This window comes from Cyphomyrmex costatus, unplaced genomic scaffold, assembly GCF_001594065.2.
Source record: "Cyphomyrmex costatus isolate MS0001 unplaced genomic scaffold, Ccosl1.0 scaffold69, whole genome shotgun sequence".
NCBI lineage: Eukaryota > Metazoa > Arthropoda > Insecta > Hymenoptera > Formicidae > Cyphomyrmex > Cyphomyrmex costatus.
This window is the reverse complement of record NW_017280255.1, coordinates 1,816,127-1,830,755: the sequence shown is the minus strand read 5'-3', so window position 1 is coordinate 1,830,755 and position 14,629 is coordinate 1,816,127. Positions and strand designations below refer to the sequence as shown.

The following is a 14,629-nucleotide window of genomic DNA, read 5'->3' as shown; positions in this document are numbered from 1 at the left end:
CGCATGCTGCGTTCGCAGCGATAGTGTCGACGACAGCAGACAGATGACGATTTCACTGTTTCACCGATTTTATATGCGAGAGGCGACAAGTGACCGTCGATAATAACGACTATCGAATTCGGAATATCTTCGGTCGATAATGTGACGTTTGACAGCAACCGACAGCTGCTTCACGTGCGATGAATTATCTGTATGCGACATAACCTCGGAAAGCGAGTGGCAAAAAGAGAAGAAGTAGAAGAAGATGCGACATAACCTCAAAGTGAGAAATGGCAACTGCTGGAAGACGGATGGAAAATGAAAAGAACAAGCCGATATTTTGCGAATTAAACATTAACGATCTGGAACCGGAAATTACAGAGATCGAGAGCCTCTGCGTGGAATGCGGCAAGAACGTAAGCAAACTCTGCATTAATCTTGAAACTAGGCATTTTTTAATAGCCAGTTCCACTAGTGTAAGATTAACTTTAACCTGGATTGTCTACATGAAAAAGATTCATGTAAACCTGGAGTAAATTGAACTTTACTGGTGAAACAGAGCCTAATGTATGTTTTTATTAACGTAAATTAACTTTAATCTTAGTTTAACTTGTTCTTCATTTTTTTCTAATTCTTAGAACTAGAAAAATATGAAGAATTAGTTAAATCAAGATTAAAATTAAGCAACATTTGTAAAAATGAATGATATAACCCTGGCGTATGTCTATCAACAAACACTGAATGTAAAAGTACATTTATATACAAAATATAATATAATATAAACTGTTTTACCTGTTATCCTTGTAAACTATTTAGTGATCACAGTCTATGTTCTTTGTTGTTGCATTTGACTGCACTAAGGTCTAATACTAACAATGTTATTGTAAGATTAACTTTAATCTCTGTTTTATTTACTCTTTATCTTTTATTCTTTATCTTATATATATTCTAAGAATTGTGTCCACTTCTATCAAAGTAGATTAATTTTAATCTTGCTTCAACTTAAGCTTTATCCTTTTTTTAATTCTAAGAACTAGAAAAAAATAAAAATTAAATTAAACTAAGATTAAAGTCAATCTATTTTGATAAAAACGGACATTAGAAAAAGATAAACAGTAAATTAAATTGAGATTAAAGTTAGTCTTACATTAGTGAAACCAGATCTAAAGCTTCTATCTTGCTTATACATTTTTATTTATCAATATTAAAGTCCAATTAACAATCATAGAATTTAATTATTTTTTTCTATATTATATTATCCAAATTATTAATTTAAATATTTCATGTCACTTGTATTGTCTACATGAAAAAAAATTCATGTAAATAATATGCAAACATTATTTTGAAATATACGACATATTTTTTATTACATAAATATCACATAAGTTCAATTACTGTATACAGTAAACATTGAATTTAATCAAGTGCTTCATAATGATTAAGGAATAAATAGTGAATGTCTAAACATTTATCTTTGCTGTTCATTCAGTGTTTACTAAGTATATATTCAGCTTTAGATTGTACATTCTCTAAATAACCAATATTTATTTCTACAAGGGAATTACCCGGTTGCTGTTGACGAAAATCCCACATTACAAAGATGTGGTGCTTATGTCCTTTGAGTGCGAGCACTGTGGCTATCAGAATAACGAGATACAAAGTGGTGGAAAGATAACGGAGAAAGGAATCAAACTAACGTTGCAAGTGGCAACGTTGCAAGATTTGAATCGCCAAGTCGTTAAATCTGACTACACTAGCATTCATATACCCCACTTAGATTTTGAAATTCCTCCTCAGTCTCAAAAAGGAGAAATCACGACTGTGGAAGGTATCATTGACAGGAGTATTAGAGCACTGGAACAGGATCAGCCCAGGCGTCGGGAAGAATTTCCAGACACTGCAATTGAGATAGATCTGTTTATTAGCAAATTACAAGCACTGAAGATATTGGATGAGCCGTTTACTATTATCTTTCAAGATATTTCAGGAAATAGTCATGTAGAGAATCCAAAAGCGCCAATCAAAGATAGCCAGTGTACTATAACACATTTCAAAAGAACGAAAGAACAGAATCATATGTTAGGAATTTATTCTGACAATGAAGATGTTTTGCTCAACCCTATACAGGAAGGAGAATATCCTTTGGAACAACTTGACAGCGAAGTGCTGACCTTTCCTACCAATTGTCCTGACTGCAACAGTCCTTGTGAAACAAATATGAAATTGACAAGTATCCTTTAATTATATTAGATTAAATTTTTATTAATTAGGAATGATATTAGGATAACATCACAAAGCTGGAAAGATTTAAAAGTAAATCTCAACACACTGTTAAAAACAAAATTGTATGATTATGTTAGCTAGTTGGAAGTGTTTGTTTAATTGCAAAAATTATTAATTATGTAAATATTATATATGAAATTTTTCCTCAATATAATATTAAGATATACCACATTTCAAAGAGGTTGTTATAATGGCCACACTATGCGAGTCTTGTGGTCATAGGACTAACGAGGTGAAGAGCGGCAGTGGGATTGAACCCCAAGGAGTCAAAATCGAAGTAACGATAACAGGCACAGAAGATTTCAGTCGCGATCTACTGAAGTCCGAAACTTGTGATATGGAAATACCTGAACTCGAGTTAGAAGTCGGTCCAAACATTTTGGGCGGTCGATTCACGACCGTAGAAGGCATCATAACAGCGATGAAAGAACAGTTGTCTTCGTCTACAGCTTTCACTGGGGACAGTAGTGATCCAGAAATTGTAAACAGAATGAACGTGTTTATTGCACAATTGGAAGAAGTTTTGGATGGTCAAAGGAAAGTGACCTTGATTTTAGATGATCCAGCCGGAAATAGTTACATACAAAGTCTTTCCGATGATGGACCTGACAATAAATTAAAGATCACGAAATATGATAGAAATTTTGAGCAGAATGAAGAACTTGGTCTCAATGATATAAAAGTCGAAAATTATTAGATGTTTACTAAAATAGAAAAATAAAAATTGTTACAGTACAAATTGCATATGTAAAAATAACTAGATAATTAAAATGTTTTTGTAACAATTTTATTTTACGTTGAAAGAATTTGTATATTGTAAATATAAATTTTATATTACTTTTAACACACAAATCTACTCCAATTATCTCTATTTTTTATAGCTTTTTAATCTTCACTTGCGTGCCTGAAAGAAAAGAAAAAAAAACATTTGTTTTCATAACTCATATAAAACAGTATAGTTACATGTAATAAATATCCATTGTAAAGAATGTATAACATACACGATTGGTATCGCGTCGAGTTTTTTCAACGCAGGCAATCTTCTTACAACTTGTGCACGCCATGACTCTGCATCCATATTCTCACATATAGGATTGTTGATGAATAACAAATCTTGAAGAGTAGGTATCTCCTGCAGACGATTAAATTCTGCCCAATCTTTCACCAGATTGTTACCCATATATAAAACCTTGAGCGCTTTAAGAGCATTAACACCTTTGATCTTTTCAATCAAGTTATAAGATATCCACAGCTCCTCCAAGTGGTCTCCAATTGCCTCCAATCCTGAGAACGTTTTGATATTGTTTCTGCTCAGAGATAGGATCCTCAGATATTTCAGCGAACTAATGCCGCTAATTTTTTCTATTACATTTGTCGATAAAGATAATTTCCTAGGAATATTTGAAGGAAATAATTTAATGGATGTGCACAATTTGTATAGATATTTTGTTGTTTATTTATTAGAAAAAAAAAAAACGAACTCAACGTTAATTAATGCCGCCAAACTGTTATCCATTCTCTCGATTGGAGGCCACTGGAAGGATAAAATTATATCCTTTTGTTCGCTCGCAACCAGTCCTGTTTTCTCTTCCCATCTTTGAATGGCTTCTTTGCATGTTGTTGCTTTAGCCTATACACTTTTAAATTTTATTTTCAAGGAAAAATATAATTATTCAATTATTTAAAATCTATTAAACCTCTACCATAATTTTAAATCTCTCGAATATAATTGCACAATATATAATCTTAACCTTTTAATACGATTAATTAATATATCGCTGAATTTGTAGGTGTCAACTGATGACATGTTTATCATCGAATTCTTAGAAGTTAAAGATGAAGAAACAACTTTAATATACAGGATGTCCTATTTTAATTTTGCATCGAAATATTTCGAAAAGTATAAAATATATGCAAAAATGTTTCAGATAAAATATTTCATTTGTCCTTTATATCACTAAAACATTTTTCGATATTTTTTATACTTTTCAAGATATTTTGATGCAAAAGTTAAAATGGGACACCTTGTATATGTTAAATATATATAGAGAGATCCGAAAATTTCCGCATTTCTGTTAAATTTTATATATTATATAAATCGATTTAAAAGAAGAATGAGATGTAATAATAAAAAAAAATCACAAAACCGATAAAGTTTTTAAAATTTGCCGCGCACGCGAATATTTTCATTGCGTTGACGTCCATCTTATCAAAATGTTTTCGTGGCATCAACGCCACCTACAAATACAAAATGGACAAAGTTCAAAAGGAGTAGTAAAGCTTCTGCATTGAGAAATTGCAAGGGAAACATAAAACACTTCATATTACTACAATCCGAACGGAAATTAAAATTGACAGAACGCAATGCATGACGTTTTCAGATCGTCGAACTATCCATAGCCGTAGTCCGATCCGGCCAATGACAATCGCGAACGCGCAGCATGCCCTACGTTGCGTCGGCTCGTTGGGCCGCGGTTCACGAAACACGTTGACAACACACGCGGCTGACCAGAAGTCTAGACTCGTGACTGTGAGTTCGATTCGATTGTGCGTGCACCCCACTGATGAAATTAGATAAAATGTCGAAACGGTTGAGGAAGGACATGGTACGTATGTTTCGTTAAAATCCGTCGTCGCTATCGCCCATCGCAATCTGCATTCGTTTAATCGTTCACCGTACGCGCGCGGAACGCTCGTCCTATCCGGTGAACGGAGAATCGTACCGTGGTAGTGGAAGTGGCGATGATGGTGCGCAGGACGGAAAAGAGGATGGGAAGAAAGGGAAAGAAAGAGAAAGAGATTTCATTCGGTGCGCGCGGAGGAGTGAGATAAATTCACTCGACCGGGAAAAGGGAGTAGCGGTCGCGCGCGCGGTACAGGGAGAGGAATCGGGGGAACAACCCCGACAGGCGGATCTCCTTAGCTACCCGAGACGAGAGAGCGATGTATGAGGATGTAGCGTGACTCCGGTTTCTTGACCCGATCCCGATTCCAAGTTGCTCGCGCGCTCGTGCGCGCAAGCGTGCGAGACCGCCCTCTCTGTTCCGTACGACACTCTCCGTTCAACTCCGTTTCTGTATTCCGTTCGGCTCTTCTCGCCACCGACCGGGATTAATCGCGCGCGCGTTGCGCGATCGGTCCGTGACTTCGTTCGGTTTTCGGTTCACCTCTTGCCGACGCGTACGTCGCCGACGGCTACGACGACGACGACGACGAAGACAACGACGAAGACGTGTGCTACTGCTGCTCAATCGGCCGCGCGCCCAGGACGAGCGCAATGGTATTAATATTCCCCGTATATCTCTCGCCCGTGCGTTTCTCAACGACGCTCCCGCTGTCACGCTCTCTCCTTCCTCTTTTTTTCCCTTTCGAGTTAACGTTTGCGAGCGCGAAAGCGTCGAGGAATCCTAAGGCGACGCGCCCCACGGCCCACACACCGGCACTCACTTCGCTTCTGTTCCAGGAGACGCCGAAGAGCAGCAAGGAGAAGGCGAAGAACGGCAAGGACGTCGACGCCGTTGACGAGGTGAGGTTATATTGTCCTTCTCTCTCTCTCTCCTTTCAGTCTCCTTTCCTCCTCACTCGCCGCGAGGCTACTTCTGTCATCGCGGATTGTCACCGTCTACGATAGCTCCCGCGTGCGATTTTGCACGACGCATGTGTTGCTGCGAGTCTTGCTCCAACGAATGCTCCAACTGGAAATGCACCCCGGTGCGATTCCACGATGACAAACGATGACAGATCGGCCGCATGGCTAACCCGACATTTTGCATATTTTACTTGCTTTTTGTCCGTTATCGCGATACGAGGACCCTTTTGTGCATAAGAATCAGATGCATTAGGTATTTGGATTGTGTGTAGCGATCATGTGGCTTTTTCCTCTAATGCAGCAACGTGAAAAATGGAAAATTTCTTCATTATTTTCAATAGTGAAAATTGATACTTTTTTTACATTTCCGTACGTTAGGAAAAATTATATGATCGTTATCCGATATATACTTGACTCTTTGGGAATTTAAAGACACATATTATAAAGCAGGTCATTGAAAAAAGGTATTTTAAGTTATCTTCAAAGATAACTGATATAGTTATCTTTGTAATACATTGATTGTCGGTGCTACATAATGTAGTCTTGAAAAAATAACAGTATAATTTTGTTTTTCACTTTGAGTTTGTCGATTCACGTGACATAGTACAGTTGCACTGTTTATATAATATTTAATATGATTTGTAGCTTTTACGTCCAACTATTAAGTGTGAAAGAATATTTATATAATCAATGTTAATAATATGCTGTTATTTTATAGATAACATCCTTAAAAAAACTGATAATTTATGAGTCTAGAATGACAATGGGAATGCAGGAAGCAAAAGAAAAACCGTTCTATGTGGTCAGAATTCATTTTCTTTCAAATGTACTCCAAAAGTATTAAGGCTAATTCTACAATGCGCTTTTTGTTTCCTGTTTCTTGCTGTTTGTCTCTTGCCTTCTTGATCAAAAAGGCAAGAGACAAAAAAGAGATAAACAGCAAGAAACAGGAAACAAAAAGCACATTGTAGAATTAGCCTAAATGTGATTCACAAAAAACATTAAAATTAAATAGACGTCACAACTTTTTATGTACATACATTAAATATCATATGATTATATAAGTATGAATATGTTTGTAACACATATTTTATTTCTCAGTTACAAAATTTCTCTCACGAGAATGTAAACTATTATTGATTAAAGATAGAAAATTATGGATAACTTTTCCTTATTAAATTTTTGCAAATTTAATGTAGAATCTTTCTTAGATATCACAGTTGTACATTGATGACAAAAGTACTATATTCTTAATATTGTTAATTTTATTTATTGTGTTACTATATATTTTCTAAACAAATACTATCCTTTTGCCAATCAGATACATTCAATCATAAAAAAAATAATCTTGATATTCATCAAAGGACAATTAAAAGGAGAGTGTATGTGTCTGTTAGCTTAATTTATCTAGTTTGTTTATGTACTAAACATCATTTTTTAAATCTATATTTTTTTAAATAACAACAGAATTTTTTTTAATGAATACCATTTGTTACAGATTGAATGTATATGACTGGTAAGAGGATGGTATCTGTTGGACAATTAAAATTTAATAGTGATAGAATATTTTAATTGTCACATAGTCATTTCTCTATCGTTTTTAGTAATTTCTTAGCATCGAGCGGTAAATACATTTTTAACAGTAGCTAAAGCTAGAAATGTATTGTGTTCACAGCTAGGTGATTGATCGTTTAATGAGCAATCTAATCGCGAGCATTTATTCATCGAGCAGTCAGATAACGAAAGTTATTGTATCAGAGTTGTAACTGTTCTGAGCTAGATGGCGCTCTCGCAATACTTTAGATTCGTAACTAAAGATAAACAATGTTTTGGCATCTAAATAATTAATTTTTAAAAATAATATTTCTTATATTTTCAAAACATTAATCATAATCGATTAACTCGTAATTTCTATTTTTATAGCTATTTATAATATTTAAACAATTAAACTTTGGAATTAAATTTGAATTAAATTAAACTTAATTGATTCGACTAGTTCGCAGTAAAATTTTTAATTATATATTATAATTCATTATTCTCAGTTTAATTCATATTTTTTTTCATATTAAAGTTTATTCAATTTTAAATTATATAAAATTAATAATTCATTATTCTCAGTTTAATCTTTTTTTCATATTAAAGTTTATTCAATTTTAAATTATATAAAATTAATAATTCCATTATTTCTCTACTATTTTAAATTGATAATTTTATTATTAATGAAAGTTTATTAAAGTTACACTAAGAACCGATTGTTCCATCTTCGGATAAAGATAGTAATTACTATTTAGTAATTTATCCAATTAAAAAAAAGAGAACACAAGCAAGAGAGGGATTAAATTGAATCCAGTCTGAAAATATTTAGATATAATAAATAAGAACAAGTGTCAATTAAATATAAAAAATTAAGAACGCAAAACTAATTTTGACGTATAGTGATATAATATATATTAATCAAATAATTTTACAAATAATGTTTCCCAGTAAAGTCGAATAAAAATTAATAACATTGAACAAGAAAAATTATCGATATAAGAATTAAATAAATATAAAAACTAATCTATTTTTTAAGAAAAAAACATGGAACATTAAATGATCGACTAAACGTCCATTACTATACGTAATAAACATTACATGATATTACAAAAAATATGATACTTATGTCTGTTAATGTAAATAAGCAGCGTAGTAAAAATACTAGCAATTAGGCATTATTTTGTCAAGGAGGCTTAATAATTATTTGTTTAATAACATAGATATATTTTTTTACTGTGATAATATATAATACAATATTTTTTGTATACCATACATATATTTTAAATATCAGTATGCAGTAAACTCAACTTTAACCTATTTTAGCATTTTATGTTTCATTAATTAAAACATGCAACCATATATATAGTTTTGAATATATTAATATGAGATAGAAAATAAATAAATAATTTAAATATATAAAATAATTTTTTAAACCAATATTTAAACAAGATATATGACGTGTATGTATATGTTGATGATTTTTTTAGACCGTAATTAACTCGTAAAAAATATCGTCAAAATATACTATATCGTAAAAAAAATTGTTTTTTAACTGAATATATTTTCTGCAATAAACATTTTTATTTTTTTTATAAACTTGTCGCCTGGTATTTTAGTGTGTGATTTTTCGTGCAGGGTAATATTTCAGAATTAAATGCGCTTTTCCTCTATGAAAATTCAATTGCGTACGAAATCGTTTTGCATAATTTGTTTGTATTCTCATTAACATTAAGTTCATCTTCGATCCTGCATGAATTTTACATTTCGTATCTCATCGATATAGAATCGATATCACATGTTAATTTTGCACGTAACGATAACGTGACGTTACGTAAATGTTTATTTGCATCATTAACATACGCGGTTTCACCTCGCTCATTCTGTCAACTATACGAATATGAAGATCGAGTATGAGCAAATTGCGTTCTTTTACTCTATCTTCATGATACGTTATTTGGATCATGTCATTATTTATTTATCAAAATAATAACGTTTGTCACAGATCGTTCGCTAATAAGTACGAAACAGTTCTGAAGAAATCAGCAAAGATTTCCATAAATTTTACAGAATGGTTCCGATATTGATTTACTATACTTTTCCCCCTTTTTGCTTCCCTCGATGATTAGAGGCATCACTAGCACGAAATACGAAATTGATCCGATGCCAAATTGCATACGCGAACACAAACGCGTATACACACATGCGTGTGCAGCTGGTATTATGATTATTCATGGATACTTATTTAATCGTTTGACGCCGCATCCGCCACGTGAATCGTGTCAAACTTTAATTCGTCAAACTGATGTATACAAGAAAGTTGAAGTTAAGGACTGTTCTGGTAGTTAAGTCAGATTTTATCCATAAATTCGAGTACGTGTGCGCGCAATTCTTTTTTTGTTGGCAGCGTCAGCCGACACCTGACGATGTGACGCTGACAGTTGCGCACGTGACACGACATATTTCTAAAATAAGTGTCGCAAGAAAAATTATATGAAGCTCGAAACGGCATGACCGCGGTGCGCTAGAGTGGAAATCGCATTTGTATGTTCTCTCCAAGTGATGCAATTTGCGCCGCGCATTAGCACAAACACTTTGTGTATTACATGTGTGTATATATATGTATATATGTTGGACCGGTACATACACACGCGACTTGTCACTTTGTCGTGGTGCTTTTACGCGCAATTTTTCGGAGATGATTCTTGTCGAAATTTTCCGTGCTAGTAATGTCTGCTTTCAATGTATTGGGTTGGAACAAAAATTTGTAGCGCTGTGAACTTTAAAAGCTTTCAAGCAGCTGTAACTTCGTAACTTCGTTAAAAATGAACGCAATTTATAAATTTAAAATAAAGATTTTTAAAGCTTTAAATTTCTACTTTCGAAAGATTACTATGTCTTTTGAGTTGCTGCGCGTGTTTGATCACTTATATATAGAAAAGTACGAGCTGTACCATGTAACGTGCTCCAAGAAAAAATTTGCGAAAATTTTCGACTTTTAACATGCAAATTTTCCATACAAAATTTTATTTTCCTAAGATTTTTTATTGCTATGAGTTATCGTGGATTAAATAAAAGAAGTATTTTGTCTTAATTCCGCATAACTTTGTTAAAAATCATCACGCACCGCAATTTAATAAACGGATTTTTAAAGCTAGAACTTTGTTTTATCGAATGATATATTATACTTAATTGCCAAATTTTTTTTAAACAAATACACATGATACAGATAAAATAGTGTTATAAATTTTTGTTCCAACTCAATAGATTAATCTTGACTTTGGTTAAATTTATTCTTCATCCCTTTTTAGTTCCAAGAATTAAAAAAAGATGAGTAAGTTGAACTAAGATTAAAGTTGATTTACATTGGTAGAAATGGGTATAAATAACATTGCGCGCAATAATATAGATAAAATATAAATACAAACGACAATATATATAATATATATATATATATATATATTCGCACAGATATATGTATATTTAAGCACCAAGTAAGATCCGTTTTGACCGAATATATGGGAATTATCTTATTTAATTAAAACTGTAAAATAATTTAGTTTCAATTACGTACAATTAAATACAATATTAACATACAATACAATATTAACTTTGGACTACAGTCGGATCATTTATAATAGAAAAACGGAAATTTTTTGGTTGTACTATTTGTATAATTAATATTATAAAAATTCTAAATTGTAGGTAAAAAAAAACTTTGAACTTTCCTCTGTCAATCGTCAGAAGGCACAGGTTTACTTTTATATTTTAAACAAAATACTTCAAAACTTAGATATAATTTTTATAGTTGTAGTTGATAGCTTGTAGATTAATTTTATACATAAAATTTGTTATTTTACTATCTTTTTTAAAATTTTAAGAAGAAGACTTACTTCTCCATGTATCTAATTCGTGCTCTTCTAACTCGTCCATTGTCACCGACGGACTGGTATAATACATCTGTAGTATTTTTATGAAATCCGTTATAGTCAGCATGCCAACGAACTGCTGCCGGGAACTGTCCCACAACGGTGCGGCCCTCACCCCTGAAAATATCTCGATATCTTCAAGCACAACGAGCCACAAATTTCTTTTAATCTTAGGCGAAAAAGTAAACTTACCATTATAGACGAGAGCGAAGAAGGCCTTTTTAACGAGTAGATGAGTGTCAAAGACGACCAGCTTGGCACTGGTCGGTATTAGGTCGTAGCATTTGTGGAACTTGAAGAACTTGACGAAGATCTGCGACTCGTCCTCCTCTGAAAGTCCAAACAGTTCGCAGTAGAGAAGAGCCTTCTGGTTTCGACGAAGCATTTTCGCGCGGAGATCTCGTCGGGGCGATTATTAAAACTTATATGCGGTAACTTGTATCAAACGCAACTTATCCCAGTGCTTGCGTATATAATGCAAATGTTTAATTAATAACCTATAAATTGAGAGTTTTGCACTGTAATTTTGAAATGTGAGCACATTTGAAAAAGCAGCGTCACACGGTTTTTTCTCCACGGTTTTTTCTATGAAATTGGAAAAATACTTCAGAAAAATACTTTCGGTTTTTTTTTTTTTACAGCAATATCACTTTTGATAGGTAATTTTCATTTGGAGCAAACGTCAATGCTGAAATTCAGTTAATACACGCACTTTGATAATATAACACCGATCTCAATATGTGACCCAATTTGAAGTTCGAATGGGTTAACGATATTATACAACGCAGTAATGGAACTTGATTAAATGATCGATAAATTGCGATTAACCGTCTCGGAAGTTCGATTATATGTCCGAAGAGAGACTATACCCGTGAAATATCATTGATAGCAGGTTCAATATTTAAAAATACACGTAATAGATAAAGGGCCACGGTAATTGTAAGCAGATAAGATATTGTTGCTTGCTAGAAGCGACGAATAATACTACAAGGAAAATAGTAGAAAATTGCATCAGAAGAATAATTTTTTTTATAACTATGTATTATCTCTTATTAGCTATGTGACGTTATAAGAAAAAAAGGAGAGTTCCGGCTTCTGAGAATTAAATCAAGCGCAAAATGGAGATAAAATAAATGCATTTAAATCTATATACTCAACAGATTTAGATTAAAATTAATTGTATTATAACACGAATAATGCGATTCAGAATTAATAACACAACTCGGTATTTCAATTACTGAGAAGAAAATCAAGAGAAGAAGGAAATTATCGAACTGGGACGTAGTTGTTTTTTATACGCCGTCAAAGGAAAACGTGTTCAGAAACGGTAAACGAGAGACGGACATGATAACAACAACAGACTTCACATTGACACAGCGATCGCTTCAGTAAAATATTCAATGACACTTTCATAATCACGCAGGCGTCTGCGATCTGGTCGTTAGACAGACCAGGGAACACGACTACGGTGCGACTAACCGGAGAACGCAAGGAGAACGCGGCAAGGAATCACGAACAGCTGGCGGCGACCAAAGCAAGTTGAAAGTACTATCGATGTGTGTGTGTATCGTGTTGCACGTAGGCACATCCGGAACGAATGTATCAGCCACTCGAAACCGCAGCCTCTGTTTCCCATAACGGAGACTTCACAACACGCGTGTACGATTCGTGGAAATATCATGTCGGGACGATCTATCGGATGAAAAAATCGTATTGCGAATTCCTTCGAGTCGATCCTGCTTGTTCTCGTTACGAAAACATTCTGATAGAGTAGAACACCTATTACAAGCATTTCGATGGAAACTCCGACCTAGAACTGAGATAATATTGACATTCATATCAGTCACTAGTGACTGATCTCGACTAGGTGATTCGGTTGATTGAATTAACTGAGACGGTGGAGTGCAAGAACAATGTGAAACTTCATCGATTAGGTACGTTTCGCAAACATGAGCTACGCTTAGCAGGAAAAGCAGCTTTGCAAATATTGTAAGATTCTTTAATCCTCCGTAAACCAATAGTTTTTTCACTGTTTTTCTAGTCCAATCAGGTTACTGACGCCTGGTTGTGTATGTATTTTTTAAAGATTAAAAAATCTGAAAAAATTCTAATACACTCTTTCAACATTCAAGAATATGATTTTACAATAATATGACTCAAAATGTTTCTCATTTTATTTACGTGTCCAAACTTAAGGCAGAATAATTCGAAAGTGCAAATGTCTTCAAAGTCCTGGTTGGACCACGAAAAGTTAATGTAATAGGTTCTTGTCCTTAGCTCCTCAAGAATCTAAACAAGTATAAACAAGTCATATTAAAGAAACATGTAACAATTGCATAACTATTTTTTCCATGCTGCCTATTAATTTATATATTTCAATCCAATAATGCATTGAAAACAAAAACCAATCATTTATAAAAAAAAATCTTACAAGTCTCAAAGCTGCGTCTTTCTACTGAACGCAACCTATATTTATGAAACATAGTACCTCATCCCCAGCGCTGTCGACAACTCGCTATGATCGTACTACGTCGCGGTACCTTTGGAGAGGATCCAAGCGAGCTCGTCCTCGAGGGGCGGGTTCTCCACCTCGAACTCCTTGATGAGGTCCTTCGAGTATACGGGATCATCGTCTTGGCTCCACCAGACAGCCGCGACCTGTCTTAAAGTGGCGCGAACGCTCTCGGAGTCCGAATAGTAGTGCAAGGCCAACATTATTTAAACGTCGATCTCTGGTGGCCAACAAACATCCTGTCTCGTAGTATCAACGAAAATTTGCTTGAAATGCTCGCAACTGCCATATCTTCCTCCTCAGGTACCTCGGGATCTTCCCCTGGTTCTTTGATCCAAGAGAAACGAATACGTCGCACGAGTTACTCATGCTTCTATCTTGGCCTCGTAATAATATTGCGGCATTAGACGATATACGAAAGGTCGAGTCTTTTTCTAATTTATCAACAAATATCCTGGCAACTCTCGATTCTTTTTCACCAATAGTCTTTCTCTCGTCCCCCTCTCCAATTGTACGACGAATCTCCGATCTCTTTGTTGCTCTCCACGCAGATTTCCCACGAATCGTCAGCCTCGTTGCTGGCGAACATCACGACTGCCCAGTCGATCCATCGTTAACGGTTTGCTCCGGCTATCTCTCTTTTGCTTTCGCGTTGGTTTTTGCTTTCTCCTTCTCTTCATCGTCATCGTCGTCAAACCATCGTGCCAAGAATAACCGTCGCTGGTATGTCTTGCCAAAAGAGCGAAGCGCGCCAAGTTTCGCATCGTTTCCTTTCGTTAGGACGTTTGTTTTTTTTTTTTTTTT

At 34.3% G+C, this 14,629-nt stretch overlaps 3 protein-coding genes across 3 annotated transcripts in view; 2 read left to right on the top strand and 1 right to left on the bottom strand.

Moving 5' to 3' along the window:
- The first annotated feature begins 269 nt into the window (after nt 1-269).
- Zpr1 (zinc finger protein Zpr1) lies at nt 270-2,959 on the top strand. The gene is made up of 3 exons (XM_018547934.1): nt 270-395; nt 1,537-2,209; nt 2,424-2,959. Exons 1-3 carry the CDS (start codon nt 270-272, stop codon nt 2,957-2,959), a joined length of 1,335 nt encoding a protein of 444 aa, XP_018403436.1.
- Nucleotides 2,960-3,196: 237 nt separating this feature from the next.
- LOC108780325 (dynein light chain 1, axonemal) lies at nt 3,197-4,085 on the bottom strand. The gene is made up of 3 exons (XM_018547989.1): nt 4,014-4,085; nt 3,744-3,892; nt 3,197-3,653 (listed from the first exon to the last, which is right to left on the bottom strand). The coding sequence occupies exons 2-3, from the start codon at nt 3,776-3,778 to the stop codon at nt 3,197-3,199; spliced, it is 492 nt and encodes a 163-aa protein (XP_018403491.1). The 5' UTR covers nt 3,779-3,892; nt 4,014-4,085.
- A 1,288-nt stretch (nt 4,086-5,373) lies between these two features.
- The window catches only part of LOC108780324 (serine/threonine-protein phosphatase 2A 56 kDa regulatory subunit gamma isoform), a 36,458-nt gene continuing 27,202 nt past the window's right edge, over nt 5,374-14,629 (top strand). The window contains exons 1-2 of the mRNA XM_018547986.1: nt 5,374-5,542; nt 5,726-5,788. Of these exons, the coding sequence (XP_018403488.1) occupies nt 5,540-5,542; nt 5,726-5,788 (66 nt within the window). The 5' untranslated portion in view covers nt 5,374-5,539. The remainder of the gene's footprint in view (nt 5,543-5,725; nt 5,789-14,629) is intronic.